The 21,990-nt window shown below is 63.5% G+C and overlaps 6 protein-coding genes across 6 annotated transcripts; 3 read left to right on the forward strand and 3 right to left on the reverse strand.

The window, feature by feature from the left end:
* Positions 1-800: 800 nt before the first annotated feature.
* On the reverse strand, positions 801-2,612 carry VTJ83DRAFT_408 (uncharacterized protein; the record flags this gene model as incomplete). The annotated part of the gene is made up of 1 exon (XM_071010529.1): positions 801-2,612. One exon carries the CDS (start codon positions 2,610-2,612, stop codon positions 801-803), a length of 1,812 nt encoding a protein of 603 aa, XP_070869761.1.
* Positions 2,613-3,497: 885 nt separating this feature from the next.
* Positions 3,498-8,306, forward strand: VTJ83DRAFT_409 (uncharacterized protein; the record flags this gene model as incomplete). Its single annotated transcript, XM_071010540.1, has 4 exons — positions 3,498-6,041; positions 6,135-6,308; positions 6,379-7,621; positions 7,681-8,306. The coding sequence occupies 4 exons, from the start codon at positions 3,498-3,500 to the stop codon at positions 8,304-8,306; spliced, it is 4,587 nt and encodes a 1,528-aa protein (XP_070869762.1).
* Positions 8,307-10,166: 1,860 nt separating this feature from the next.
* Positions 10,167-11,583, forward strand: VTJ83DRAFT_410 (uncharacterized protein; the record flags this gene model as incomplete). The annotated part of the gene is made up of 2 exons (XM_071010552.1): positions 10,167-10,175; positions 10,246-11,583. 2 exons carry the CDS (start codon positions 10,167-10,169, stop codon positions 11,581-11,583), a joined length of 1,347 nt encoding a protein of 448 aa, XP_070869763.1.
* Positions 11,584-12,137: 554 nt separating this feature from the next.
* On the reverse strand, positions 12,138-14,350 carry VTJ83DRAFT_411 (uncharacterized protein; the record flags this gene model as incomplete). The annotated part of the gene is made up of 3 exons (XM_071010563.1): positions 12,138-12,246; positions 12,368-14,115; positions 14,252-14,350. The coding sequence occupies 3 exons, from the start codon at positions 14,348-14,350 to the stop codon at positions 12,138-12,140; spliced, it is 1,956 nt and encodes a 651-aa protein (XP_070869764.1).
* Positions 14,351-16,779: 2,429 nt separating this feature from the next.
* VTJ83DRAFT_412 (uncharacterized protein) lies at positions 16,780-17,300 on the reverse strand (the record flags this gene model as incomplete). Its single annotated transcript, XM_071010574.1, has 3 exons — positions 16,780-16,810; positions 16,880-17,083; positions 17,161-17,300. 3 exons carry the CDS (start codon positions 17,298-17,300, stop codon positions 16,780-16,782), a joined length of 375 nt encoding a protein of 124 aa, XP_070869765.1.
* A 1,550-nt stretch (positions 17,301-18,850) lies between these two features.
* VTJ83DRAFT_413 (uncharacterized protein) lies at positions 18,851-21,558 on the forward strand (the record flags this gene model as incomplete). The annotated part of the gene is made up of 6 exons (XM_071010585.1): positions 18,851-18,940; positions 19,171-19,271; positions 19,350-20,135; positions 20,199-20,454; positions 20,535-21,018; positions 21,095-21,558. The coding sequence occupies 6 exons, from the start codon at positions 18,851-18,853 to the stop codon at positions 21,556-21,558; spliced, it is 2,181 nt and encodes a 726-aa protein (XP_070869766.1).
* Between the last annotated feature and the right edge of the window lie 432 nt (positions 21,559-21,990).

Below are 21,990 nucleotides of genomic sequence, written 5' to 3' on the forward strand. Positions count from 1 at the left end.
GGAGTGCGTGCTGGCGTACCTCGAGAACCTAGCCGAAAAGGGTAAGGACGGGAGTTGAGAGAGCTCACTTACACGAGAGAAGTCGCAACGTTCCACTGTCGATTAGACAGAGAACGTCACGCAATATAAACCATCTCTTTGCAAAGCGCTGGTACATACGACCATACCCACCAGAAAGCACGGGATCCCGTCCGCTCTCCCCTAGTTAAGCTGGTGAGGGCCCGAGTAGTAGTTGGGTCGGTGACGACCAGCGAATGCCGGGTGTTGTATGTTTTTGTTTTCGGTTCGCTTTTTTCATGTCCTCCCATCTCAGGGAATGTTGCCTTGGGTGTATAATAGTGTGTAGATACGCTCATCTCTTGCTACCTAGAATGCTTGAGCGTCAAGGCAACGGGGTCATGTTCACATCGTGTGCGCAGGCAGACCTTCCGCATTCACTCCAACCTCTCAAGAACCAAACCCCACGTATACCGGAGCCAAACTACCATGTGTATTTCAGTCATGATACCATTCATATCAAGCTCGTTCTATTGCCTATACTGTCTTGAACGCAAAAGAAACCAAAACCAGGCCCGAAACCTCGGTGTTCTGTTGTCCACAGCCCATGCCCATGCCCATGCCCATGCCCATGCCCATGCTCAGCCAGTCTGTCCGATGCGAAAACCCATATTACCGTTGCAATTTTTATCCCCCCCTTTTCCGTTTTCCTGCAGCGCACCGCCCCATCGGTGAGAACACGACCTGAAGAACCCCACACGAGACAAGAAGAAAGCCGATCAAACCCTCGATCCCGATGCCGCCTACCGCCCCTCGCTGCCCTCGACCGCTCCGTACCCCTCTCTGCCGCCCTCGGTTCTCGCCCGGCCCGTGATGTCCCCCCAGGCGGCGCCGAACCGGCGGCCCGCGCTCGCCAGCAGGCCGGCCTCCTCCTCGTCCACCTCGGCCTCCTCGTCGATCGCCGCGAGATCGAGGCGCGGGGCGCGGAAGAGGCTCGTCGCGAACACGACGAGGAACACGGCCAGGAACGCAAACTGCGCCCAAAAGGTCGCGCCGCCCAGCACGGGCCAGGCGAGGGCGACGCGGTTGAGAAAGGTCGAGGCGACGGTGGGCGTGCACACGTCCTGGGCGGCCGGGTCCCGCAGGGCCTCGGAGCAGGGGCGGAGCATGTCCGGGCGGCCGCGGCAGTCGGCGGCGGAGGCGTCGAGGCAGAAGGTCTGGGTGCCGTAGGTGGCGTACTGCGGGGCGACGAGCATGGCGACGGCGTAGTCGACGGCGAGGAGCATGAGGGCCAGCAGCGCGGCGGCGAGAAGCAGGCCCTGCGGGGCGGTGCGGCCCTTGCGCAGCGGGAACAGGCGGATCCAGAGGAAGCGGACGCCGACGGCGGCGAGGCCCGCGAGGGAGCTGCTGAAGAAGACGAGCACGAGCAGCGCCGTCAGGACGTAGTCGGCGGGGAACGCGGCCGCCGACGCGACGAGCAGCCAGTTGGCCGGCTGGAACAGGGTGAGGTGGCCGAGGATGTAGCCGCAGCGCTGCTTGCAGAGCGAGTGGGCGGCCTTGTCGACGGCCGTGATGAGCATCGAGACCCAGACGAGGAGGGCGAGCACGAGCAGGACGAGCCCGCCGAGCAGCTTGAGCGGGCGCAGCACGGCCTGCAGCTTGGTCCAGGCGCGGTACAGGGCGCCGCGGCCCTCGCCGCGCGCCTCGGCCGCCAGGCGCAGGCGGCGCACGAGGGTGCGCTCCTCGCGCAGGAGGGCGTCCATCTCGCGCCGGCCCCTGGGCGACAGGCCGCCCGGCCGGCCGGCGCTGCGCATCTCGAGCTGGCGCTGGAGCTCGCGGTTGCGCTCCAGGGCGGAGGCGGTGGTGGCCGAGAGCTCCGGCGCCGAGATGGACGGGGCCGACTTGATGAGCGAGACGGGGAGCAGGGCCAGGCCGGAGCCCGTGTAGACGACGTAGCAGAGGGTGCCCAGCGTCAGCAGCAGGCCGACGGCGAAGGTCAGGGCCTTTTCGCCGTGGTTGGCGCCGAGGAGCCGCTTGAAGTAGTCGAGGTCCATGTGGCCGCCGGAGCCGGAGCCGGCGGCGGGGGCGAAGAAGCCGATGAGGAAGACGACCACCACGAAGACGACGAAGCCGAGGGTGTACTTGGCGGCTCGCCACAGGCGCGCGGCGGCGCTGGCGGTGCCGTCCTCTTCCTCGACCTCATCGTACTCCTCGTACCAGAAGTAGGTGAAGGGGATGACGACCAGGCAGAGCAGGGCGTCGAGCGAGTAGAGCGAGTAGTAGACGGCCTTGAGGGTGGAAAGCATGGCGTCGACGCGGGCCGGGGTGGCCCAGGCCTTCTTTGCGCCGAGGAGGGGGTCGCCGGTGGAGGAGACGAGGGCGATGTCGACGGGCAAGAGGAGGAGGGTGGCGAGGAGGGCGGCGAGGGTGAAGACGGAGACGGCCGAGACGACGGCCGAACGGTCGTGGGCAGCCTGCCAGGTGAGAACGGTGATGACGGAAACGACGAAGCCGAGGGCGACGGCGACGGCGTAGGCGAGCCAGATCAAGCTGGTCTGCAGCAGGGGGCCCGCAGGCGCCGTGTCTCCGGCGACGTCCAGGATGGTTGGGTCCATGGTTGGCCTCGAACGATGCCGTGGGTTGTCAGATGGAGCGGTGCCGTGGCGAAGTCGTGTAGGGGATGCACCATGCCACCTAACGTTGCTCCCTGCCGGCAGGTTTGTTCAGAGACGATCTCGAGGGTTAAAACGACGAATGAAGAGCGGATTGGGAACCTATGTAAGGGAGATTGTTGTTGTTGTTGTTGTTGCTGTTGGGACGGAGGGAGGGACGGAGGGAGGAGAGGGAGGGAAGGACGGAGGCAGGTTGATGAGAACAGGAATGGGAATTGGGTTTATTTGTTGTTGTTGTTGTTGGTGTTGTTTTGGGATGACGAGAGACGAGACGGGGCAAACAAGACGGGGCAAACGAGACGGAGCAAAACGAGACAGGGAAAACGGGGGATGGACGTGGACCGTTCGGTTCCATGTTGGTGGGATCCAGCCCACGCTTGCTTTGCTGGACTTTGTTTGCGCTTTGTTGTTGTGTGACGCAATGACGCAGGCAGGAGGCCGGAACGGGAAGCTTGGGGGGAGTGGGTAATGTGGGGCCGGTTCCCCTGTAGGCCCCACCCAATCAAGTGGGTCGCGTCGCGGGTTGGGTGGGGTTTCTCCCCAATTGGGGATTTTTCGAGTCTCTTGGGGCAGCGTCGCAGTTGGAGCTTGGAGTTTGGAGAACATCAACACCGACACACAACACATCCGACAACACATTCGTCAACGCATCGTCTGCTCATCGTCGGCACATCAACACCGTCCCGTCACGAAACCTGCTCTCTTCTACTTCTCCTCCCACGCACGTCCCCGCACACGAGAACACGCCAACCCAACCGTTTCTGCACGGCCGATACAGTCCCCCCCTCCCCCCTTGGACCATCAAGAAATGCGATACACAATAATATAATGCAGTGCTATACGGAGCTGACGCCGCCGACGGGCGTGACGCATTCGACGACGCTGCACCTAATCCCCGGCCACGGCACCAACCTCGTCGTCGCCAAGTCGTCCCTGCTCCAGATCTTCCGAACCAAGGTCGTCGCCACCGAGCTGGATCCGTCCCCGACGCGCAATGGCAGCGTAGCCGCACGATACGAGGGCCGCCTGGCCAACGACGACGAAGGCCTCGAGGCTTCCTTTCTCGTCGGCGACCACCTGGGAGCCCGCGACCGCGCCAATGCCACCAAGCTCGTCCTCGTCGCCGAGTTCGCCCTCGCCGGCACCGTCACCGGCCTCGCCCGCATCCGGACGCGCGCCAACCGCCACGGCTGCGACTCGCTCCTCGTCGCCCTCAAGGACGCCCGCCTGAGCCTCGTCGAGTGGGATCCCGAGCAGCACTCGCTGTCGACCGTCTCCATCCACTACTACGAGCAAGAAGAGCTGCTGGGGAGCCCCTGGGCCTCTCCGCTCCACCACCATGCCAACTTCCTGGCCGCCGATCCGGCGAGCCGCTGCGCCGCCCTCAAGTTCGGCGCCAGGAACCTGGCCGTCCTGCCCTTCCGGCAGGCCGATGAGGACATTGACATGGGCGACTGGGATCAAGAGCCGGACGGCCCTCGTCGCGCCGCCGCCGCCGCCGCCGCCGCCGCCGTGAATGGAGGTAGCCAGAGCCACAACAATACCACCACCACCACCACCACCACCACCACCAACCACGTGCTAGAAGATACTCCCTATGCTCCGTCGTTTGTCTTGCGGCTGTCGCATCTTGACCCAAGCTTGCTCCATCCCGTGCATCTGGCCTTTTTGCATGAGTACCGCGAGCCCACGTTTGGCATCCTCGCCTCCACGTCCGCCGCCTCGCACTCGCTGGGGCGAAAAGACCACTTCATCTACATGGTCTTCACCCTCGACCTGCAGCAAAAGGCCTCCACCACCATCCTGTCCGTCTCGGGCCTCCCTCAGGACCTCTTCCGCGTCGTGCCCCTCCCCGCCCCCGTCGGCGGAGCTCTGCTCGTCGGCGCCAACGAGCTGATCCACGTCGACCAGTCGGGAAAGGCCAACGGCGTCGCCGTGAACCCCATGGCCCGCCAGGCCACGGCGTTCAACCTTGTCGACCAGTCCGACCTCGGCCTGCGCCTCGAGGGCTGCGCCATCGACGTGCTGACCCCGGACCTGGGCGAGCTGCTCGTCGTCTTGAACGACGGCCGCATGGCCGCCGTCACCTTCCGCATCGACGGCCGCACCGTCTCGGGCCTCGACGTCAAGATCCTCCCGTCGCCGCCCGGCGCAGGCCCCGCCTCGGCCGTCGTCCCCGGTCGCGTCTCAACCCTCTCGCGCGTGGGTCGGAGCGCCATGTTTGCCGGTCTCGAGGAGGGCGACTCGGTCCTCTTTGGCTGGGCCAAGAAGCAGGCTCCGCTCGGCCGGCGAAAGCCGCGCGCCCGCGATGCCGTGGCCGCGGCCGCGGCCGCCGTCGTCGGCGCCGCCGAAGAGCAGAGCGCAGGGTCCGAAGACGATGACGACATCTACGGCGGCGGCGACGGCGACGACGACGGCGACGGCGACGACGATGACGACGATGACGACGACGACCTCTACGGCGAGGACGCCGCGCCCCGCCACCAGCCCGTCTCCGCCGTGGCCGGCCTCTTGAGCGGCGACCTGGCCTTCCGCGTTCACGACCGCCTGCTCAGCCTCGCCCCCATCCAAGCCCTGACGTACGGCGAGCCCGCGTTCCTCCCCGGAAGCGAGGACGAGCGCAACTCGGCCGGCGTCCGCAGCCCCCTGCAGCTCGTCTGCGCCGTCGGCCGCGACCGCTCGGCCGCCCTTGCCACCATCAACCAGGCCGTTCAGCCGAGCGTCGTCGGGCGCTTCGAGTTTCCCGAAGCTCGCGGGTTCTGGACCATGTGCGCCAAAAAGCCCGTGCCCAAGTCGCTTCAGGGGGAGAAAGGCGCGGCGGTCCTCGGCAAGGACTACGACATGACGGGCCAGTACGACAGGTTTATGATCGTCGCCAAGGTGGACCTCGACGGGTACGAAAAGTCGGACGTCTACGCCCTGACCGCCACCGGGTTCGAGAGCCTCGTGGGGACCGAGTTCGACCCGGCGGCGGGCATCACCATCGAGGCCGGGACGATGGGGCGCGGGAGCAGGATCATCCAGGTGCTCAAGTCCGAGGTGAGGTGCTACGACGGAGATTTCGGCCTCAGCCAGATCGTGCCCATGCTCGACGAGGACACCCAGGCCGAGCCGCGGGCCGTGAGCGCGAGCATCGCCGATCCGTTCCTGCTCGTCATCCGCGACGATGCCAGCGCCTTCGTGGCTCAGATGGACAGCAGCAACGAGCTCGAGGACCTGGAGCGCGCCGACCCGGCTCTCGTCGGCACCAGGTGGCTTTCGGGCTGCCTGTATGCGGATGCCGCCGGCTTGTTTGCCGAGGAGGTGACGTCCAAGGGGAAGCCGGCGCAGAGCATTCTCATGTTCCTCCTGAGCGCCAGCGGGGCCCTCTACGTAAGCCTTTTCTTTTTTCTTCTTTTTGTCATCCATCGATCGGCGGATATGCCGTGGCTGACTGACGTGTTTTTTTTTTTTTTCTTCTTGTAGATCTATCGGTTACCGGACCTTTCGAAGCCCGTATACATCGCCGAGGGGCTTTCCTACACTCCCCCCGCTCTCTCTTCCGACTTCTCCGCGAGAAAGGGGACGCCCAAGGAGGCCTTGATCGAGCTGATGGTGGCAGATCTCGGCGATACCACCTACAAGTCCCCGTATCTGCTTGTCCGTCCAGGCCCAGCCCCTCCTTTCCATCGTTCTCTTTGGTTGGCCTGCCTTTGCTAACCCGGCCCAGCTCCGCCACGCCAACGACGACCTGACTCTCTACCAGCCCTTTCGCTGCAAGGCCGGCCCCGGCGCCGACCTCTCCAAGACGCTCTTTTTCCAGAAGCTGCGCAACACGGCCTTTGCGAGAAGCCCCGAGGAGACGGACGAGGAGGAGGCGACGCACCAGCCGCGGCTCCTGACCATGCGCCGGTGCTCCAACCTCGGCGGATACAGCACCGTCTTCCTCCCCGGGCCGTCGCCGAGCTTCGTCCTCAGGTCGGCCAAGTCGGTGCCGCGGGTGGTTCCGCTGCAGGGGCCCGCCGTCAGGGCCATGAGCCCGTTCCACACCGAGGGGTGCGAGTACGGCTTCATCTATGCCGACTCGCGCCAGGTCGCCCGCGTGGCCCAGCTGCCGTCGGGCTGGAGCTTTGCCGAAACCGGGGTCGCCGTCCGCAAGATCCCCATCGGCGAGGACATGGCGGCCGTGGCGTACCACCCGCCGTCGCAAAGCTACGTCCTGGCCTGCAACGCGCCCGAGCCGTTCGAGCTGCCCAGGGACGACGACTACCACAAGGAGTGGGCGCGCGAGGTCCTGACCTTCAAGCCGACGGCGGAGCGCGGCTCGCTCAAGCTCCTGAGCCCCGTCACCTGGACCGTCGTGGACACGGTCCCGCTCGAGCCGTGCGAAACGGTGCTCTGCGCCGAGACGCTGAACCTCGAGGTGTCGGAGCTGACCAACGAGCGCCGCCAGCTCGTGGCCGTGGGCACGGCGCTGACCAAGGGCGAGGACCTGCCGACCCGGGGCCGCGTCTACGTCTACGACATCGCCGACGTCATCCCCGAGCCCGGCAAGCCCGAGACGGGCAAGAAGCTGAAGCTGGTGGCCAAGGAGGACATACCCCGCGGCGCCGTCACGGCGCTGTCCGAGATCGGCACCCAAGGCCTGATGCTGGTGGCCCAGGGCCAAAAGTGCATGGTCCGCGGCCTCAAGGAGGACGGCAGCCTGCTGCCGGTGGCCTTTATGGACATGAGCTGCTACGTGACGGCCGCCAAGGAGCTGCCGGGCACGGGCCTGTGCGTCATGGCGGACGCCTTCAAGGGCGTGTGGTTTACGGGCTACACCGAGGAGCCCTACAGGATGATGCTCTTCGGCAAGAGCTCGACCCGCCTCGAGGTGCTGACGGCCGATTTCCTACCGGACGGCAAGGACTTGTATATCGTGGTGGGCGATGCCGAGGGCAACCTTCACGTCCTTCAGTTCGACCCGGAGCGTACGTTGTTTCTTTTCTGTCTCTTGAATTCCCCCTCGAAACTAACGCTCCCGATGCAGATCCCAAATCCCTCCAAGGCCACCTTCTCCTCCACCGCACCTCCTTCCACGCCGGCGCCCACCATCCCACCAAATCCCTCCTCCTCCCCTCCACCCTCGTCGACTCGCTTCCCTCCTCGACCACCCAGCCTTCTCAGCCCCAGAACCCGCCCGACAAGGACCAGCCCCCCTCGCACATCCTGCTCCTCGCCTCCCCGACCGGCGTGCTCGCGACGCTCCGTCCCCTCCCCGAGTCCTCGTACCGCCGCCTCTCCTCCCTCTCGGCGCAGCTGGTCACCGCCCTGCCCCACCCGGCCGGGCTCAACCCGCGCGCGCACCGCGACGCGTCCGCGACCCTGTCGGGCCCCGTGGCGGCGGGGGTCATGGACTACGCCGCCTCGGGCGGGCTCGCGGGGAGGAGCATCGTGGACGGCTGCGTCTTGGAGAGGTTCGCCGAGCTGGGGACCGCGAGGAGGGCGGAGCTGGCGGGGCGGGCCGGCTACGTGCTCTCGGGACCCGCCTCGTCGTCGTCGTCGTCGGGGGCGGGGGCGGGGGCGGGGAACGCCGGCGCTCGGAGCGGCGCGATGGGGGAGGTGAGGGGAGAGCTGGAGGGGGTGCTGGGGTGGGCCGGGTTGGGATACTTTTGAGCTGGAGGAATCATCTTGAACCATGATGCGAAGCGGCTTGTCGGATCGGTGGGCCGTAGGTGGTTATGCTAGAAGCAGAGAAAGGTAATGGACGGATCCAGCTGGTCCTGCGGCTGCAACACGCCGTCGCATTCACCATGCATGTCAAGCACGTAGGATGGGCTCGCTGTGTCTGCGTGGAGGGGGGTGCTGATATCCCCTTCCCTTGATGCCATGCGGCCTGCAGGACTTGATGAGAACCTGACGCGGACATTGTGAGTGTGTGATTCATCGGTGCTTGCATCAACCACGGCACCCGATCTCTAAAGAGTCAAAGATTTGTTGCTGTATATATTCCAAACACCCCAAGTTGAACCCCTGCGCGCCGTAGTTGGGTATCATCATGTCTATGTCTAATTAACGCCGAAAATGGTAAACAAACAACAACAAGTCTCTCTTGGATGCGCTGATGGTCCAACGCAATCATCCCGGGTCTCTGGCTGGACGAAGAGATACCGCCAACTTCCGGTGCTGGACCATCCTACAAAGGCTCCTCCCCCTCCTCCTCCTCCTCCTCCTCCTCCACCACCACCACCACCATGTCGGACGCGCGGGGCCGCCCGCCTAGCGGTGGTCGTCCCAGTCCCTGTCCCAGTCCCGCTCGGGATCTTCCGGGCGGAAGCGGGAGGAGAAGGCGGGGAACGCGCGGCGGCCGCCGGCGTCTGTCGACGGCCGGCTGCTCGTGCTTGGGCTTAGGCTCGTCCTCGGGCTCGCGCTCGGGCTCGCGCTCGGGCTCTCGCTCGCGGGAGCTGCGACGAGCGGCGGCAAAAGAGGGGACGGCGGCGGGCTTGGCCGGGAGAGCGCGGAGCTCCGGATCCAGGGGATCGGCGGCTCGGAGCCCCCGAGGGCGGGCGGCCGGGAGGTCTTGGGCCTCCGGCGAGAGATGCGGCGGATGAGGGATTCGACCAGGCGCGGGCCGGCGGTGGATGTCGGTTTCCTGGCGGCCAGGCGGCGGTCGGAGGGTTCCCGACGGGCGTCGCAAGGAAGGTCGTCGGAGTGCCGGGTCGCGTGCATCTTGATGGTGAAAGGAAGCGCAAAGGCGGGAGGAGATGTGCTTTTGCTGATATAGGAAACCTCCACGATGGCTGAGGGCATGCCGGCGGATCGCTGGGATGTGACGGGGCCGCCACCGTAGGGTTCCTCATCTTATATCGTATCGCCTGGGTAATGATTTTTTTTAGAACCTTTCCCCAAAGGCGTTGGTTGTATCTTGTCAACGCAGGAAGCCCTACCAGGCTGTGCAGGCTTGGAAAAGCCCCTGGGTCATGCTGTGCACCGCTGACTTACACGCTTGGTGCGACCTCAGTCTGACGGCCATGAGCGTGCGGTGTCGTCGCTGGTACCATGCATAGCCATGTCATGTCAGCATTGTGGCTTTTGCGTTGGAGAAACTCGGGCCAAGAAACAAATTCCAGCACAATGCGCTGCCTCCTCTTGGCGTGACCCTCATCGTCGTCGTCGTCGTTGTCATGACGCTGGCGTCGGTGGCTCCGAGAAAGGGGCTAACAAGCAAGTAACAAGGCTGATTGGCCATTCAGCCCTGTGGCACGGCCCGAAACGTTCGATGCCACCCCGAAAACGTGGCCGTGGCCCGAGTCCGCTCCCCCGGCGTCCCCCCCCCCCGTTGGGGCCCCCGGGTTGATGAGCCAACAACCCAAAACAACAATGGACAAACAACAAGAACAACAAGAATAACGACAACAACAACAACAACGACAACAACAAGCACAGCCACCAGGCTACAAGTATAGAAAACCAGCCGCTCTGCACGGCCCATATCACCCAACGGCCTCGTCAGACTTCCTCGGGATCCTTCGCCCCATGCCGCTGGTAGACTACTCCTCCGGCGCAGGCTCCGACTCGGATTCCGGCCCGGATCCGAACCCGGCCCGGGACCCAGGCCCGGGCGCGGACCAAGACGCCCCCTCGCGGGCCCGCCGGCCCGGCGACCCCCCGCCGAGCAAGAAGCCCAAGACGGGCCCGGCCCCGACCTCGCCGGCGCCGTCGTCCCCTCCCGCCCCTCCCGGCGGCCTTCCACGACCTCTACGCCGCCACCGTCCGCGCCGCCCCGCGCGACGACCCGGCCCTGCACCAGGGCCGCGTGCGCCAGATCCCCCACGTGCCGGGCCGCTGGCCGACGCACGTCTACGTCGAGTGGCTGCCGCCGGCCGACGTGGGCGCCCTGCTCGACGGGCTGCTGGGGCGGCTGCGGGAACGGCTGCGGGGGAAGAACGGGGAGGGGAAGAACGGGGACGGGGACGGAGATGGAGAAGCGGGCGGCGTAAAGATGCACTCGCTGCTGCACAGCGACCTGGGCGCGCCGCTGCCGTTGCACATTAGCCTCTCGAGGCCGCTGTCGCTGCCGACGGAGGCGAGGGAGGGGTTTCGGAGGGACTTGGAGGCGGCCTTGTTCGGGGGCGGCGGCGTCGGCGTCGGCGGCGACGACGACGGCGCGGGGAGGATCGGCGGCTTTGAGGTGGAGTGCACCCGTGCAGAGTGGCACCGCACGCACGAGAGCGCGAGGTCGTTTCTGGTGCTGAGGGTGCGGAGCGTGAGGTCGCGGGGTGGCGGCGGCGGCGGCGGCGGCGGCGGCGGCGGCGGTGGTGGTTGCGAGTCTTTGGGCTCTGCAGGGAAACGCAGCGTCAAGAATAGCCATGACGAACACCACAACGACAACAACAACAACAGCAGCAGCAGCAGCAGCATCAGCAGCAACAATGAAAAAGACGACGACGACGACGACGACGACAACGGCGACGATGCGAACCCCAACCCCGAACTCACCGCCCTCCTCCGTCGCTGCAACGCCGTGGCAACCCGCTACAACCAGCCCCGGCTCTACGACTGGACCGCACCGTCGCCGTCGCCGTCCTCCTCTTCAGCAGGCCCTCCTCCTCCTCCTCCTCCTCCTCCTCCTCCTTCTCCTCCTCCTCCAAAGACCACCGAACTCAAAACAACCGTGGGCAACGCGTTCCACATCTCCCTGGCGTGGTCGCACTCGCCGCCGACGCCGTCCCTCATCGCCGCCACCGAAGCCGTCTTTTGCTCCCGGGACTCCCCCGCGGCGCGGGCGCTGAGGAGGGTGCGTGTGCCCGTGGGCGCGGTGAAGCTCAAGATTGGGAACGCCGTGTCCAGCCTCGCGCTGTCTCCCGCTTCCCTCTCTTCTGGTGCCAAGCTTGGAGCAGGGAGCGGGCCTGCCGGGAGGGGAGGGGCCGGAAGGAATTTGTTTGGGCTGTGAGCGCCGGGCGCTCTCCGGGGAGGGTGCGGTAACTCTTCGAGGTGTGATATCAGATGAGTATTAACTAGAAAATCCGTGCGCGGACGAGCGGTCAGAGGAGGAGGAGGAGGTGTGATGGCAAAGGCAACTATTAGTTATCGCAGCATCACACACACATCACGCAACGGAGGGAGCGCAGGATTTCTGACAAACACGTTCTTGAGATACCCAACCCGAGAGACAGCAAGAGGAGGAAAACGGTCAGGAAGAAGTTATGTACATGCAAAGCTGGGATGAAGATGACCCACGTATATACAACCTTGGAACTTTGGTCATCCCAGCGGTGAGCCTCCACCGACTTGGATATCAAAACGAAGAAAAAAAAAGTCGTGCTTGGAGTCCCATCCACCCACCCAAAGGATGTCCGAAGGAAATGTTGAGCGAAAAAAAAAAAAAAAAAGCCAAAAAAGCAATGATAGCAATGAACGCACAAACGCCATGTGATACCATATATACAGTCATGCAATGTCATGCAAGAGAACAAAAAGGCAAAAAGGCAAAAAAAAAAAAAAAAATCAAAGCTCATCCACCCTTGGCAAGTACCACATCCACGCCCTTGGCGACACAGGAAGGCCAATGTAGAACTGCCAGAGGCGCTTGAGCTCTGACGTGACGATGCGCCATCTGTCATATCACACACACCACACGTTAGCAGCAGCTTCTCTCTCTTGTCGTGTTTCGGTGGCAGCCGTCGATGGGCTTCGGGAGCGGAAGTTTTGGGGCGGGAAGGGAGAGTCCAACTTACAGCACAAACGGGAACCGGACCCAGCTCTCGAGCACGTACTTGACCACCTTGATGATCTTGCCAAGCTCCTCGTCAAGGTCGTCGCCGATGCTCCAGGGCTGGTCGCCCAGCTGCTCCGACTCCTCGGCCTCGTCGGTCGAACCCGACAGCGAGGACGACGCCGGGGCGGGGGTGATGCCCTTCATCACCTTATCCGCCGTTGTCGTCGACGACGCCGACGACGACGACGACGACGACGAGGACGGCAACGACGAGGACGACGACGAAGCGGATCCCGCCGCCGTCTTTTGTGCGTTTCCCGCCACCTCGGCGCTGATGGCCTTGGCCGTCTCGGCCTCCCTCGCCTTCTTGTCGGCCTTGTACTCGGCCTCGGTCTCCTTCACCATCCTCCGGAACTCCTGGACCGCCATCAGGCTGTTGCTCAGCCTCGCGTACGTGTTGAAGAGGGCGACGAGCTCGGTGCGCTTGAGCACGATGGGGGCGGGCGCGTCGTCGGTCAGCCTGGCCGGGTCGAGGTTGTCAAACTCGAAGAGCACCTTGAGGGCGGTGCCGTAGCCGCGGGTCTGCAGCTTGCCCCAGAGGCGGCACTTGTCGCAGCCGACGCAGTCCATGAGGCGGCTGACGTTGCGGAAGCGGTTGCGAAAGTCCTCCTTGAGCGAGGGGCCCTCGCCGTTCTTGAACATGAGGCTCTCGTCAAAGATGTCGGGGACGCTGGCGGCGCGGGAGGCGACGTCGAGGACCTTGGCGCGCGTCGCCTCGTCCTGGGCGGGCTCGCCGAGGCAAAAGGTGTAGTCGCCGCGGCGGGAGAGGTAAGGGCCGAGCTTGGCGACGGCGCGCGTGAGCAGGGCGTAGTTGAAGTAGAGGTTGCGGATGCGGTCCGGGTGGCGGTGCAGGCGGCCGACGTAGCAGGCGAGGTTGGGCTGCCACTGGCCCGTGGTCTGGTTCAAAAAGTCCCAGCAGAGGTGGGTCGAGATGCTGGCGTGCATGCCCGAGATGACGCGGTAAAAGACGCGCTTCTCGAGGCACTCGTCGTCGTGCTCGAGGCCCGTGTTGGAGACGAAGGGGGTGAGGGGGTTGTGCTGGCGCGAGACGGCGAGGATCTGCTGGCGGCCGGCCGCCTCGATGACGGCGCGGAAGTCGTGGGCGGCGGGGCCCTTGGGGCTGGTCCCTTCGCCGGGGCCGGCCGAGCCGCCGGGGAACGAGCTGCGCTTGAAGCAGTTTTCGCGGTAGATGGCGTCCCAGACCTGCTTGGCGCCGTCGCCGGCGTAGCCCGTGAAGCGCTCCGGGTTGCGGAGCAGGCTGACGTAATCCCCCTTGGAGCTGGCGCTCTCGTCTTCGGGCACGCAGTAGTCGCGCTGGTCGCACTCGTCGTCGTACTCGACCACGCAGCTCTCGCCCACGTCCTCGCCCAGGACGCCGCGGAGCGGCCGGCGCGGCTCGTTGAGCTGCAGGGACCTGCCCGGGTGGTGGGCCCGCGGGCCCTCGAGCTTGCCGAGGGCGCTGGCCCGCCAGATGGGGGGGATGTCGTCCTCGTTGTCGAGGGTTTCGACGGCGCAGGCGACGTTGCCGCACATGCCGTTTTCGTCGTTCCAGAAGGGGCATTTCTTGTGGAAGAGGTTGACGCGGTAGTGCGAAAAGAAGTCGGTGGTTCGTGTCAGGTCATCGAGGGCGGGCTTGACGTTGCGGTTGATGCGCTCGAGGGTGGAGTAGGAGGCGCAGGCATCGTCGACGATGGCTTGCGGCGAGATCTGCCAGAGCGAGCGGTTAGAAGAACGACAAGGGTGCGTTGGGGGCTCCGACGTCGCCGCGGCCGTCGGGGGAGAGCGCGTGGCCGCGGCGACGCCCGAGGCGGCGAGAGAAGCAGCAGAAGCGATCAAGGCGTACCACGCAGGCATCTTGGCTTGTGGCGTCCAGGTTTTGGCACTGCGCCGGTGCCCAGAGGGCGAACACGGACAGGTAAAAAAGGCGAGCTGCCGACTTCATGGTGGGGACGGACCGGCCGGTCGGGCGGGCTCTGGGCTGGGCCGGAGAGAGAGAGAGAGAGAGAGAGAGAGAGAGAGAGATTGTCCAAGCGACACCCCTCGCGTTTGAGGGTAGTCCCGTTTGGGAAGGCCGCCGCAAGGAGGAGAAAGTGGTGGTGGTGGGTTTGCAACAGCGGTGGTGACCTGGTCGGGACGGGTTTGCGGATGCGGTTAGCGATAGCGATCGTCTGTCGCGATCGTCGTGGTGGCGATTGGGGTTGGCGTCGTGGTTGTTGTTGTGGTTGGTGGCCCGGCGTCGTTCCCCCTCAAGGCCCGGGTCTGAAACGTCGAGGGTTGGGTGGTTTCGGGGAGGGAAGAAAAAGAGACTATGAGGCGACCGAAGGAGAAAGGGACAGAGTGGAAGGAAGACGGATGGTTTCAAAGGCGGGTTCCGTTATCAGGCCGCCGAGCCGCTTATCGAAGGGCGGGAGGACCAGGGGAGGCTTGGCCGATCACGTCTTGGCAGAGCTTCTGCAGGCGCTGAGGAGCATGACACAGGACACAGGGCAGCCGACGGTGCAGGGTGCAGGGTGCAGGGCGGGTGGGTGGCTTTGAAGACAGCAGAAGATTTTTAAGAAAAAAAAAAAAAAAAAAGGAGGCAAGACGCTACAAGTGGGTAGACATGACAGCGTCCACCTTAGGTACTATAGGTTCCTGGAACCATGGAACAATTGAACGAGCCCTTCCCTCGTCCCCCCCAAGGTTCCAGGTAGGCCGGCCGGGGAATGACCTAGGTATTAAATCCGACAAAAACAGGCTCGGAGGATCAGCGCCTGCAGGACCTCCCCCCTTGGGGAAAGTGGAAATGTGTCCAGAGCGGAAGATCAGCAGATGCTGAATGCCGGTCCGCCCAAAATGGCCCCACGCTTCCACGCTTATAGTACGCAGTACAGTACTTGATTGCTGCGCAGTGCTGGAGCTGCACTGTCCGATGGATGCTTCAGATGCCCCCCCCCCCCCCCCCTTGCAGCCCGTCCCTGTCTGTTGCATCGGCCTTCCGAACCACCCTTCCACGCTTTTCCGACCTGGGTGGATGGGCTGACCAACCCGCTTTTTCTCCCGTCTCTGTTCTCGTACAATACGCACATGCTACGTGCGTACCGGTCCTATCATGTTGTTGTCTCTGATGCCCGCAGCGATCGTCCCGGTTCGTCTCCCCCACAGCGGCAACACCTGCATGCACAACCCTGGATCGTTCAAGTCCCAAGTGTCCATGGTCCGTAGAACCGGAAAGGGACGGGCAGAAACTTGGCGGTGGCGGCCAAACGCCCCTGTGTGGCGAGTGCGCGAGCGTGCGCCAGCGTGCGCAAGCGTGCGCGACCATGGCGTGGTGGGGTGGCTTCCGCCTGGTAACTACGCAGTATGTACTGCGTACTGTGTAGGTGCTACGAAGCATTTTTCGGACATTGATCCGTCAGCCGTTGAACACAGTCACGCGTTGTCGCTCCCGCTGCGCCTCCCCGCACCCTCCGGCTTGTGTTACATCGTGTTCCGGTCAACCCTCTCGGATTCCTTGGTGGCGCTCTTTCTTTTGACAACAGCCTGACTCGACCCGACCCGGCTTTCCGTCCCATTCCCCCCCTCCAAGATGCGGGGTGGTGTCGGGCTACTTATGTACATTACTAGTACTCCGTAGGTGTCAATAGTATATTAAAAGAAAGACGTCTCAATCCAGTTACAATGGTAACCAAACACGAAGAAAAAAAAAAAAAAGAAAAAGAAAAATGCAACCCGGCATGCGCGGCGAGCCACCCAGCGGCCCGGATTCTTTCATCCTCGAGCTTCCAGCATGTTGGCCTTGTCTTGTCTTGTCCTCCCGAGACGCCGTCCGCCACCACTCGCCGACGCCCGGCCATCCTCTGCGCGTCTCGGCATCTACGCAGCTAATCAAGGGATCGTGACGGTGCTCTCTCTCCGACCCCCATGGAATCCAAGGAATCCAACGCCGGCCCTACGCCCCATCTATCCATCCGTCCATCCGTCCTTCCCTCCCCCCCAATCTCAACGCCCGCTGGACGCTTTCGCTTCCCTATCCTCCGCAAAGCGAGGGTTGAAGAAGTAGCAGCAGCGCTGTCCGGTTGGGTCCGTCGTGTATTCTCCTCTGCTTCCCATGTCGGCAGGCCGGGCAATGCCGGCGTGTCCTGGAACCCTTTCTCTCTCCCCACGACCCCTTTCTTTCCGTTGTCTTGTCCACCCCCCCCCCCCCCTCCCCCCGGCGGTTCGTTCGTAGTCATACAATAGGAATGCCGGTGTGTCGTAATGCCATATGTCCAGGTTGCGCCTTCGAAAATGCAAATGCAGTTGTGGTGTCCCCAAACTCCATAGTTTCCCCATGCTGTTCATTCCTCCTCTTCCTCTTTTCCATTCCCCCTTCTTCGCCTCATCCCCTCCTTACTGCGGCGGCTGGTAGTTCAGAGGACGCCTGGGATCCATCCGTCAGCATTCCGATGCCTCGCCGACGCGGCGAAAGGTGCGTTAGAGGGGCGCTTACTTGAACAGGAGAATATGGGGCTCCGGCTCATGGACCTCGTAGTGTTCCCAACCAAGGCTCTGCGTGATGCCCATCCCCCGCCACTCCTCCTCCCACAGCAGCTTCAGCGTGCCCTTGGACTTGTCATGGTACTCGGAGGGGATGGCCTTGAGCATGGCCTTGGGCAGCTGCACGTGGCGGTACTCAAACTCGCTGTCCGAGTATCTGCAGCGAGCCAAAACCACGTCAGCCAGGTCCCAGGGGTTCCCGTGCGAATACAAAGAAAAAAAAAAAAAACAGACCTCGTGGAATAATGTATTGAGTCGATAAACTCGTCCAGCCGCGCGCGCTCGTCCTCGCTCAGCGGCCGCGGGACGCGGTTGCGGCGGCTCACGTCGATGCCCATCCTCTCGGCGATTTCGATCTTGTCGAGGTCGGCCATATTCCGGATGCCGTTGGCGCTCGTGGTGGGTTGGGGGGCTGCGTTTCGCGTCGAGGCTCGCTGGGTGCGCGTGGTTCGTGCCGGCGTCGAGTCGCGTCTCGAGGTGCCGTCAGAGGCGCGGGGTAGGTGGACGGAGCGGTGCGGCTCGCGAGAGGCGGTGCGGATTCGCTGCGCTGGGCGGCTTGATGGATGGGACGCCTCCAAGCTGCCGATGCCAAAGAAAAATCCCGTCGCGGTGGTAGGTTTTGCGATCGAGGCGCCAAGGGGAACGGAGCTCTCAAGGATCGAGACTCGGGGAGCTTGCGCGGGTTGGGTGGAAATTCGGCGGTGGCGGAAGAAGAAAGAGGGACGCCGAGAAGTGGGCAGTTGATAGTTCAACAAAATCGGTTCCTGATTTGCGTTCCCTGGCCGCGTCTGCTGGCCGCTAAAAATCACTGAACCCCTCCAAGGTCAGCGGGCAGCGCCAATGGGAGCACGGACCACGCTGGGCTTGGCTCGGGTCGAGGAAATCGACCGCAATGGAATCATGAACAACAATACCTACCTAACAATGGAACAACAAAAAAGAGTCAATTGTGGGCCGGATGTCGACCTCTGCTCCAGTAGGTTTTCTACATGCTCCTATGCAGGACATCAGCCATGATCAAGACAGCAATGGCCTGCTTCACAGCACGGGGGGTTGGACAATGGGCAGACAGGCTTCCCTCCTTGTGACGGGTTCAGGACTCCCTCCCAGGTCAAAGAGCCAAGGCACACTACGAACCCACCTACTTGGGCCATATCCAGGGGGCCATCCACTGGTTCATGGGAGACCTCCAAGACAACCGAATCGAGTCTAAACACCTGCTACCATGTACATGAGCTGACTGACAAAGAACCCGTCCAAGCCGGCACCCTGCATCTGCAACCCTATCCGTTGACGCGTGCAGCAGTATACTATACTAGTAGACTGCATGGGTGGGTTGCCAAACTGAGGTGAGCGAAAGACAAAGTCAAAAAAAGGGGGTCAAAGTTTCTGGGGGTTTTTTTGGGGAGGGACGGAGGGGGGGGGGCGTCGTACCGTACCTCAGCACCGTGCGGATGCATCTTAATACGGTGGCCGGCTGCAAACCAGCAGAAAGTCCACACGGTCCCCCACGACCCTTGCAGTTCTCCATCTGGAAATGCCTTTGCAGATGCCGTCCGACCTGGAGCGTTTGATTCCATCGCCAGCCGACATCCAACATCGTCGCCGAGGGTGCATGACAGCCATCGGGGTCTCTCGGGGTCCCAGAACGCATCATTGGCATCTCATCGACGTCTCTGCACCTTGGTGACATGTATTCCCACCGCCGGTTGTGACAGCCCTGGAGCCACGCCGCCTACGCGCCCGCCAACCAACCATCCTGTTCTCTCCGCCAACGCGTCCCCCAGTCGTGACCCGCACGTCGTTCGCGATTCGGGGCCGCCCGCATCGCTCGTCGCCTCCGTGCGTCGCCGCATAGTAGCCCCGCGATACCCACCCCCTCGCTTCTCTCGTCGCCGCCAAAGATCATTGGCGCTTTCGTGCCATGGATAACAAGCGCAAGGCCAGCAGCTCCTTCGGGGCCGGCATCGCAGATGGCGACGATCGCGCCACCAAGCGCATCAGAACTCCGGGTGTAAGTGACCCCTTGGATGCGCAACCCCAGTCTTTGTCGGGCGTACTGCGGCGCCGTCACGATACGGTCGCAACACCACCGGCCAATGGCGCGGGAGACGGCTGGCACAGGCCCGGCGAAAAAGTCAACCTGGGAGAAGAAGAGAAAAAAAAAAAAAAAAACTTGAAAAAGCATTCTTCTCGAGGAACCTTGCAGACCTGTTGAGGAACCGGATGGCTAATGCGAAACAGCCCCCCTCCGAATACAACCTCATGGAGGGCGAAACCCGCGAATCCACGACAGCTTACGGTTTGCACTTCCTCGAGACCATTCGGAGGACCAAGGACAAGAGGTGACCTACCTACCCCCAACCTCCTCCTCCTCCCCCTCCTCCTCCATCCCTTCGCAGCGACGTGCTGACGCGCCGCAGCGGTCGACTGGTCGCCAGTTACTTCGAGAACTTGATCCCCCGAGAGACCAACAAGGAATACTACGAGCGGATCCGCATGCCCATCTCCCTCCGCATCATCCAAAGAAAACTCGAAAACCAAGAGTTCAGCACGCTTTCCGAATTCGAGAGCTACTTCAAGCGCATGGTGAACAACGCCAAGGAGTTCTACCCCAAGAACTCAGAGGTCTTTGAGGACGCCGAGCGGGTCCGAAAGGCCCTCAGCAACTACATGGTCAAAACCAACCCCGCCTACAAGCTCAATCACAACTACAGCTGCCAGGCCACCCCCGTCGTCGACACCTTGCCCGATCCCGAGTTCTACGCGCCCGTCATGCCTGGAGACGTTCCCGCCGTGCCGAAGCCCCCGCGGGGCCAGACCCGGAAATCCGCGTCGCGGAACTCGGAAGACCGGAGGTCCGAGTCCAAGAACCCCGAGGACAGCATCGACGACAAGCACCCCGACGACATCAAGCACGAGAGCAAGGCGGCCTCCCCAGAGAGCGACCAAGATGCCGAAGGCGACGAGGAGGAAGACGGCGACGACAACGACAACGACGACGACGACGAGGGCCCGCGCAAGATCGTGCTCAAGAGGCGCGGAGGCCGTCCAGGGCGAGCCGGATCCGAGCAGGCCGGTCGCAAGACCGACAGGGCTGGCCGCGTGAAGGCGGATCACGAGTACGAGGGCGTGCCCTACAAGGGCCTGAGCTTCCAGCAGGCGCAGGAGAAGATCGTCGAGGAGCTGATCCGGAAGCCGGACGGAAAGTAAGGGAAACCCCCTGGTTCTTTTCTGCCTCGGCTCCGGCAAAACGCTAACCCACGACGCAGCGACCCGTACTTTTTGGACTTTATCAACCTCCCCCCGCGCAGCTACAAGGATTACTTCGCCGTCATCACGAACCCGCTCTCGCTCAAAGGCCTGCAAAAGCTCATCAAGGGCATCCACGGCCGGCAGCCTGCGACGGGCGTGAGCGACTTCAAGTCGTGGGCGCAGCTGGAGGAGAAGGCCAGCCTCCTGTGGAACAATGCTCATTTTTACAACGAGGAGGGAAGCGTCATCTATACGCTGGCCACCGAGCTCAAGGTACGGCTGGGCGCGTTGCATGGCCCGTGCCCCCACGGCGGCCACCCTCTGGAACAAGGTTTGCTGACGATCCGCGACAGGAATGCTTCGAGAAAGAGCTCGCCGAAGCCAAGGCCGTGGTCCCGGAGCCCCCGCAGCCCAAGATCAAGCTCAAGATGACGCCCGGTCAAGAGACGCCCCTCCCCGCCAAGAAGATCACCATCCACGTTGGCGGGTCTCGCAACAGCACGACCGCTTCGCCGGCGCCTCCGGCTGGGCCATCGAGCGATGCCGGCCGTCCGGATGCCGCTCGGAACGGCGCTCGCACCGCATCCCCTGCCGTGGGCACCAACGCAGCGCCTGCGACGGCCGGGCTGCAGCAGGCGCCGCCCGGGTATGCGCAGACGAACGGCAACGTGCCCGGCGGCCATGTGAACGGCGTTAGGATACCTCCGCAGGCCGCCCAGGGTCCGTCCCAAGCGCAGCGGCAGCAGCAGCAGCAGCCGCCGCTGCAAAACGGCCAGCCTCACGCGGCTCCGCAGGGCAAGGTCCTCCACGACTCCAAGTTCCGCGCTCCTGGACGAGGTTTGTTTTTCCTCCTTCCTCTCCCAATTCCTATCCTCCTCGCCCCTCGCTAACCGCACGCGTGCCCCCTCATCAGGTCTTACCGACGCCCTCATGCCGAGCGTGCTTCTCCGCACCCACCCGACCCTGCCCCAGGCCCAAACCGACGACCGCTTCCGCTGGGAATTCCGCGCCCACCCGCAGCATGCGCACCAGAGCTTCGTCGTCCGCATGGACGAGCAGCACCACCGGCTGCAGTGCGTCGTGCGCCTCGCCCCGCTCGAGCAGCAGCAGAGGCAGTACCGCATGTTCGTCCTGGTGAACGGCCAGATGATGTACCGCGCCTCGCCCCTCCCCGTGGCGGACGACCCGCTGCCGCCCGACGCCGTGGTGTTTGACGTGTTTGGGCTGGCGGTCGGGATGAACACCATCTCGGTGCAGATCGTCGCGGCGGTCGAGAAGGGGGCCAAGGTGGCCAACGAGGAGGGCCAGGGGGTGACCGCCGAGGTGGAAAAGATGGACATTTATGCGCAGCTCATGAGGACGTACCCCAGCCCTTGAGACCGGGCTACCTTGGTGTCACCCACGCCTACCGAGGAGGGTTCAGAAGGATGTTGAGAAGGACGAGGGGGGGTAGGTTTCGGGAGTCGTTGGAGTAGCTACACCCTACCTGCTTGGTGTATCTGCCCGCTTTCGCATGGTCTGTCTCTCCGGCTGTCCTGTCCAGCAGTCCTGTCCAGCAGCATGCTCTGACGGGTACTGGCCGGAACTGGCTGGGACTTGGGGGTAAGGAAGGAGGAGAAATGGCTGGTTGGGGGGCTGGGGTGATGTGGAAGGGAGAGGTAGGGGAGTTCAGGTTGGCTGGTTTCCTGGCTGGATGGGGCGGTTCTGGTGCAGGTATCTTCTCTTTTTTTTCCCCGGATTGTATTGTATGACTGGCTGGCTATCAAGGCTTGAAAGGTCCATTTGAGGGTACGTTGTACTACCACCACC

This window comes from Remersonia thermophila, chromosome 1, assembly GCF_042764415.1.
Source record: "Remersonia thermophila strain ATCC 22073 chromosome 1, whole genome shotgun sequence".
In the NCBI taxonomy this organism is placed as follows: Eukaryota; Fungi; Ascomycota; class Sordariomycetes; order Sordariales; family Chaetomiaceae; genus Remersonia; species Remersonia thermophila.